The 7,620-nt window shown below is 35.4% G+C and overlaps 1 protein-coding gene across 13 annotated transcripts in view; it reads left to right on the top strand.

The window, feature by feature from the left end:
• The first annotated feature begins 90 nt into the window (after positions 1–90).
• dcxr (dicarbonyl/L-xylulose reductase) overlaps positions 91–7,620 on the top strand; it is a 10,483-nt gene continuing 2,953 nt past the window's right edge. For 4 of the 13 annotated variants that reach the window (XR_015503459.1, XR_015503460.1, XM_087275085.1 and 1 more), the window contains 6 exon segments: positions 294–537; positions 1,408–1,505; positions 1,676–1,830; positions 2,320–2,362; positions 3,432–3,531; positions 4,404–4,468. Coding sequence is in view for 11 of the 13 variants with exons in the window: in XM_087275085.1 (XP_087131211.1) it covers positions 486–537; positions 1,408–1,505; positions 1,676–1,830; positions 2,320–2,362; positions 3,432–3,531; positions 4,404–4,468 (513 nt within the window). In the remaining 2 variants the exon portion in view is untranslated. 13 annotated transcript variants of the gene reach the window in all.

The following is a 7,620-nucleotide window of genomic DNA, read 5'->3' as shown; positions in this document are numbered from 1 at the left end:
TTAATAAATTATCTTCTGTAGATTTTCGCTCGCAAACTATTCAACCAATATTGTGTGAAGCCAGAAATAATGGTGTACTCAGTAGGCTATGTAACGTGGAGTAAATTAGCTAAGTAAGAGCTAAATTGTGTTAGCACAGCCACAATTTCTATCGCAGAAGATGACCGCAGCTGATTAACACCTCAATAACAATTTTACGAACCTTATGTTTCGTTATGTGAGCTGGTCATGTGACAAAACAGTTATTTTGCTGACAGTTGAGCTTTTACTGTGCTGCTTCTCGAGTGAACTTCGCTCAGTTCACTGACTAGCCAAACAAACAACAGTTTGAAACGTGAGGTACGTAGAGTCATACGTTAGTGTCTATTTAGACGGTCGTTTCTTCTCAGTAACGCACCTACAACATTAAAAATTAAATTTTCAGTCTGTGCTTTTAGTTTCACTCGAGTGTTTTACAGCTGTTTGTGTGCCTGGATTAAAGAACAATGGAGATTTCATTTAGAGGAAAGCGTGCTTTGGTGACTGGAGCTGGCAAAGGTTAGTATTGATACAGCTCGCACAGTCTTCATGTGTCCCGTGTAATATAAATAGAGACATTTCGAAGAGTGTTCTAGTTGCTCATTTCCGTGCATTTACAATGAATCACTGAAGATCCCATGTCTTTGAAAGGAGAAAACAATTTCCGAAAAAAAGTCCCTTCCTTCATACTAGGGCTGCACGATATTGTACAAATCAGACATTATGTTTGTTATTGTTTTGCTGCGATTTAACTTACTATTGTGATAGGAAAATAATTGCACCAGACGATGTATAGCTCTATTTGGAAAGATTTCATTGATTTAGATCGACTGGGGCGTATCAAACTCTTTTTCTATGAGTGCATCATAAAATAAAAGTAAATTGCAAGCATATATAATATATTACATAGTATACATACATATTACATATATAATATATTACATATAGTATATTACAGAGCAAAAATTAAAGTTCTAAGACAGTGCTTTATTGTTTTCTGGAGAGTCTAACAGTATTAAAGTACATTAATTGAACAATCAAATGTAAAATAACATGGTCATGTAAATAATTTTTAATGTCTAATAAATAAATTAAAAAAACCTAACCCTGCTATGTGACTATTGTAGATACACTCATTCAGTCAGTGTTCAAACAACATATAGTTCATATGCAGATAAAGTTAGCAGTTGTAGGTTGTAGTTCTTAATTTGGAGTACTCATGAATATAACAAACTATATGGATTAAGCAAGATTAAAAATCGAACTGTTTAATATTTCAGCCACCCTGTTAGTAAGCCCATCCTCAATTATTCCTTATGTTATGCTATGCTTTGAACATTCCAAATTAGCATTGTTGCATATATAATGATACTCCCTCAATATCTTTAGGGATTGGACGGGCCACCGCTCTGGCGCTGGCACGCTGTGGGTCAGAGGTCACGGCTGTCACACGCACCAAAGCTGACCTGGATAGCCTAGTGCAAGAGGTAATGGCCTTTCGGTCACGCTCCAACTCATCTCCTAAACAAAAACCCTGCATATCTATTCTCCTCCAGCATGCATCTGCATACCAAGAGAGCCTGCTGCTCCTTCATGCTTTATAGGTCTCATTGATGCCGACCGTGACAATGGGAAATCTGATGTGTTTGATCCCCAGTGTCCCTCCATTAAGCCGGTATGCGTGGACCTGTCTGATTGGGACGCCACCAAGGAGGCGCTGAATAATGTTGGCCCGGTGGATCTTCTCGTGAACAATGCAGCCTGCGCAAAACTTCAGCCCTTCCTTGATGTCACGCCAGATCAGTTTGACATGTGAGGCTTTGAAATATCAGTCACTCGTTATAACTCGTCATTATAATTTGTGTTACCATGCAAATAAAGGCTTTTTTATTAGATTTATCGAGCTGTTTATTGTCCAAATATCTAAAAATGATTAAATCAAGAAGCATTTTCTAGATGAGCAAAAAATATTGGTTTGTTTTAAGAAATATGTCAAAATTAAGTTAGATTTTTCCATTAAACAAGCTAAAGAGTCTGCCAATGGGGTAAGCAAAATAATCTTACATCAAAACGAAGAACAATATTAGGTTTCTTACCCCATTGGCAGATTATTTTGCTTGTTTTAGGGATGAACTCCCTTAATCTTGGCGTATTATTTCTGAAAACAAGACAATCTTTGTTGCTTGTCTTGAAAATGCTTCTTGATTTAAGAGTTTTTAGATATTTGGACTAGAAACGAGACAGAAACTCTTTTAACATTGTATATAAATAAGCTGACAGCATTTCTTATTGCTTTTGCAGGTCTTTTAATATCAACGTGAAAGCTGCACTTCATGTTGCTCAAGTAAGATGAGATCTATATTTGGTATTGGCTTTAACACGCGTCCTTTTTTAAGAAACACTCAGCTTATTTTGTAAATAGTAAATAATTTTGTAACTATTCCCCTAAAGGTAAACAGATGAGTTGTACCATTTTTGAATCCATTCAGCCAATCTTGAGGAGCACGGAGCACTTTTAGCTTAGCTTAGCATAGGTCATTGAATCGGATTAGACCATTAGCATCTCACAAAAAAAAAAAATCTAAATAGAGTTTATTAATAAGTAATCAAGGCCACACTGTTCTTAACACTGTGGCATCACAGCAAGAAAGGTCGCAGGTTTCGAGTCCCAGCTAGGCCAGTTGACATTTCTGTGTGGAGTTTGCATGTTCTCCCCGGTGGTGTGGGTTTCCTCTGGGGACTCCGATTTCCCCCACAGTCCAAACACATGCACTATAGGTGAATTGAATGAACTGAGATAATTCCTTTTATATATATATATATATATATATATATATATATATATATATATGAGTGTTTGGGTGTTTCCCAGTATTGGGTTGCAGCTGGAAGTGCATGCACTGTGTAAAACATATACTGGAATCGTTGGCGGTTCATTCCGCTGTGGCGAACTTTAATAAATAAGGGACTTAGCTGAGGGAAGATGAATGAATGTAAGTAATTATCAAGGAATTTTGCTGCCATACCCTGGCTGCAGCAGGCACAATGATATTACACAGCTCTGGTATCTATTTAGGGACTATTTCATTGCATCTGCTGCAGCCATGGTACATTCCTATTAGAATGACCAGAATGAGAGTATAGCTGTTAGTACTTTTTGTTTACAAGTACAGTTTAAGTACACGATGCAACTACAGAAGAGTCTAGGAATATTATCAAAACTCTTTTGTCATTTTTGAGAGAGATGCTAATGGTCTAATCTGATTCAATGACTTATGCTAAGCTAAGCTAAAAGTGCTCTCACCAGGCCGGGAGATCAGCTGACTGTATTCGAAAATGGTCAGCTGTTTACCTCTATGGGAGTTGTAAAAGAAGAAGATTAAACAGTTTAATGCTTCGTGTTTTTGTTATAGATCGTGGCTCGGGGTATGAAGGCCAGGGGAACTGGAGGATCCATTGTGAACGTCTCGAGTCAGGCATCACAGTGTGCCCTGAAGGATCATGCCGTGTACTGTGAGTGCAAAGACGCACAGTTCTGGCATCCAATCTGATCACATTTACCAGTTATTGTACCAGGCCTGTCAAGAAGCATGTAGCTTAAAAGCATAGCTCATCCATAAACCTAGTTTCTTTCTCCTGTTGAACACAAAACAAGATAGTCTGTAGAATGTTGGGAAGAGCAGATCATAGTAGGAACAAATAATACTATGGAAGACAATGGCTGTTTTTTCCAGTATATCTTCCTTTGGGTTCAGAGGAAACAGGTTTGTATGCAAGCATATCAGTAGCTAAATTTGGGACACAAGAAATAAGTCATAATTTTCATGAAAGCATTTTTAAAAAATATGTCTCGCCTAATCAAATATTCCAGAAGCGAATGACTCTGATTTTCTGGCATTACTGGAGAAAGATCTTAAAGCAAACTTATTTTAATAAAAAATATAATTAATAATAAATATATAAAAATATAATAAATAATAAAAAATATGATTATTATTATTTTTATTATTATTATTATCATTATTATTATTTTATTATTATTATTTTATTATTTTTATGTTATTGTTATTATTATTTTATTATTATTATTATTTTATTATTATTATTATTATTATTATCATTATTATTATTTTTTTATTATTATTATTATCATTATTATTATTATTTTATTATTATTATTATTTTACTATTATTATTATTATTATTATTACTATTATTGTTATTATAATTATTATTATTATTATTTTACTATTATTATTATTATTATTACTATTATTGTTATTATTATTATTATTTTACTATTATTATTATTATGACTATTATTGTTATTATAATTATTTTATTATTATTATTTTTTAATAATACTGTGGATGTGTTTTGTGAAGGTGCCACTAAAGCAGCACTGGACATGCTGACCAGAGTGATGGCGCTCGAGTTGGGGCCGCATCAGGTAAATACCTTACACTTCATTCAGTCATTTGTTTTCTATTCGGCTTAGTCCCTTTATTAATCTGGGGTCGCCAAAGCGGAATGAACCGCCAACTTATCCAGCACATGTTTTATGCAGCGGATGCCCTTCCAGCTGCGACCCATTTCTGGAAAACATCCATACACACTCATACACTACGGAAAATTCAGCCTACCCGATTCACCTGTACCGCAAGTCTTTGGACTGTGGGGGAAATCGGAGCACCCGGAGGAAACCCACGCGAACGCAGGGAGAACATGCAAACTCCACACAGAAACGCCAACTGACCCAGCCGAGGCTCGAACCAGCGACCTTCTCGCTGTGAGGCGACAGCACTACCTACTTTGCCGCTGCATCGCCTTACCTCACACTTCCTTTTATATAAAGGGCCCCTATAATGCCAGAGATCTAAAATAAGTCTCTGATGTCCCTTGAGTGTTTGTGTGTGTGAAGTTTGAGCTCAAAATATCCCACAGATAATGTTTAATAACTCTTAAGACTCCCCCTTTTAGGCCTTGATCCTAATTGGGCCGTTTTTAGTGACTGTCGCTTTAAATTTAAATGAGATTGTGCGCTTTTCAAAAGAGAGGGCGGAGCTACACATGCCAGTGTGTCAGCATAGTGGCAGATTCAAAAACAGAACTATCATCCTATGCTAATGAGAAGGAGAGTGGGCGGGGCTTTTCCCCTCTGATGACACGTACAAAAGAAGAATGTCAGTCAGTGTTTCTGCAGACTGATTTAATCAAGTGTGATTATAACAAATTATATTAATACATTTTTATCATTAGACGCTGGTTATATTCACACGCAGCCGTGTTTAAACCCCTTATAAAAGTGATTTTTGCATAATAGGTCTCCTTTAAATCTTGAGTTCTGTCAGATCATGCTTATGAAACGATCAAACATTGAGCTCGTTGTGTGTTGTTTACAGCTTTGAGAAAATAAATCACACATTGTGGTGAACGGTCTGGCCAGGAGGCTCCCAGCCAATCAGCAACCGCCCTCCTTAACACATAAATCAGTTTGCTAATCTCTCAAACGGCTGATGAAATGATGGGGTGTGTGTGGATGTCTGCTCTGTAATCAGATGCAATTGCAAGCAGATAATAATGCATATTTATGCCACAGTTGTTTGTGTATCTGCGTTAATTATTGGCTGGATGTTTGTTAATATACTCACCATCCTGTTTCTCTTCCTGATTGGATTAACAGCGCAGTGCAGATCTTGACATTCTTGGCAAACTATTTCCACATTCATGTGTCACAGAGCTGATAAACCGGTTTGTTCTGGAAATATCTACATTAATTGTAATGCTTGTCATCTGTGAATTAGGATTATTAGTCTACCTATATTAGCCTAGGTCAAAAAAAAAACACTGTGCAAATATCTGTTAATGAACAGTTTCCGTATTTTGTGATTCACAAGTGTTTTAAAGTGTATTTATGGTTGTGAATTGCATTATGGGATGTTGATCTCTGCTCTGTGGAGTTTTGATGTTGAATATTCTCTCTGCAGTTTAACAACATTGACGTTTTAGTAGTTTGAAATAATGTGATCTCTATAAGAAATAATAATATATAGAGAAATAAGTGTGTAAAAGAACAGAAAATGTACTGCAGTTAATTACAAGGGTTGTGTAGTGTAACATACAACCCAAACCCAGACAATATAGCACTTTAAACTATTAAAATTTTCAATAAAAGTCACTTTTTCAGACTTTACATAGTTAAAAGTTGTTGAAAGAAAGATCAAAATCCCATAATGCAATTCAAACGCATGAATAAACAAGGGAAAATAAAAACATGAATCACAAAATATGGAAAACTGCTAATTTACGGATATTGTTACAGTGCAGAAAGTACAGATATTTGTGTAAAGATGTATATGAATTATAGATATCGAAGTACTGATACCAGAATTTTAGTTTTTAAAGTGACAAAGTATTTTACTTCTTTCCTTTGCATCTCTGTTAACGCAGAATGTTGTTATTTAGTTATTTTTAGTATTATTATGAAGTCTGAAATAAGTGACAGCCTAATTTAGAATAAATATGCAGTCCTGTTTCCTATTGTGGTGTATTTTCTGCGAGAACGAATGGATGGATGGATAGATAGATAGATAGATAGATAGATAGATAGATAGATAGATAGATAGATAGATAGATAGATAGATAGATAGATAGATAGATAGATAGTCAGAGATAGATAGATAGATAGATAGATAGATAGATAGATAGATGGATGGATGGATGGATGGATGGATGGATGGATGGATGGATGGATGGATGGATGGATGGATGGATGGATGGATGGATAGATAGATAGATAGATAGATAGATAGATAGATAGATAGATAGTCAGAGATAGATAGATAGATAGATAGATAGATAGATAGATAGATAGATAGATAGATAGATAGATGGATGGATGGATGGATGGATGGATGGATGGATGGATGGATGGATGGATGGATGGATGGATGGATGGATGGATGGATGGATAGATAGATAGATAGATAGATAGATGGACAGATAGATAGATGAACAGATAGATAGATGAATAGATAGATAGATAGATAGATAGATAGATAGATAGATAGATAGATAGATAGATAGATAGATAGATAGATAGATAGATAGATAGATAGATAGATAGATAGTCAGAGATAGATAGTCAGAGAGAGATAGATAGATAGATAGATAGATAGATAGATAGATAGATAGATAGATAGATAGATAGATAGATAGATAGATAGATAGATAGATAGTCAGAGATAGATAGTCAGAGAGAGATAGATAGATAGATAGATAGATAGATAGATAGATAGATAGATAGATAGATAGATGGATGGATGGATGGATGGATGGATGGATGGATGGATGGATGGATGGATGGATGGATGGATGGATGGATGGATGGATGGATGGATGGATGGATGGATGGATGGATGGATGGATGGATAGATAGATAGATGGACAGATAGATAGATGAATAGATAGATAGATAGATAGATAGATAGTCAGAGATAGATAGTCAGAGAGAGATAGATAGATAGATAGATAGATAGATAGATAGATAGATAGATAGATAGATAGATAGATAGATAGATAGATAGATAGAATTGGTATATT

Source organism: Danio rerio, chromosome 12, assembly GCF_052040795.2.
Source record: "Danio rerio strain M-AB ecotype USA chromosome 12, GRCz13ab, whole genome shotgun sequence".
NCBI lineage: Eukaryota > Metazoa > Chordata > Actinopteri > Cypriniformes > Danionidae > Danio > Danio rerio.
This window is presented reverse-complemented; position numbering and strand designations above follow the sequence as displayed.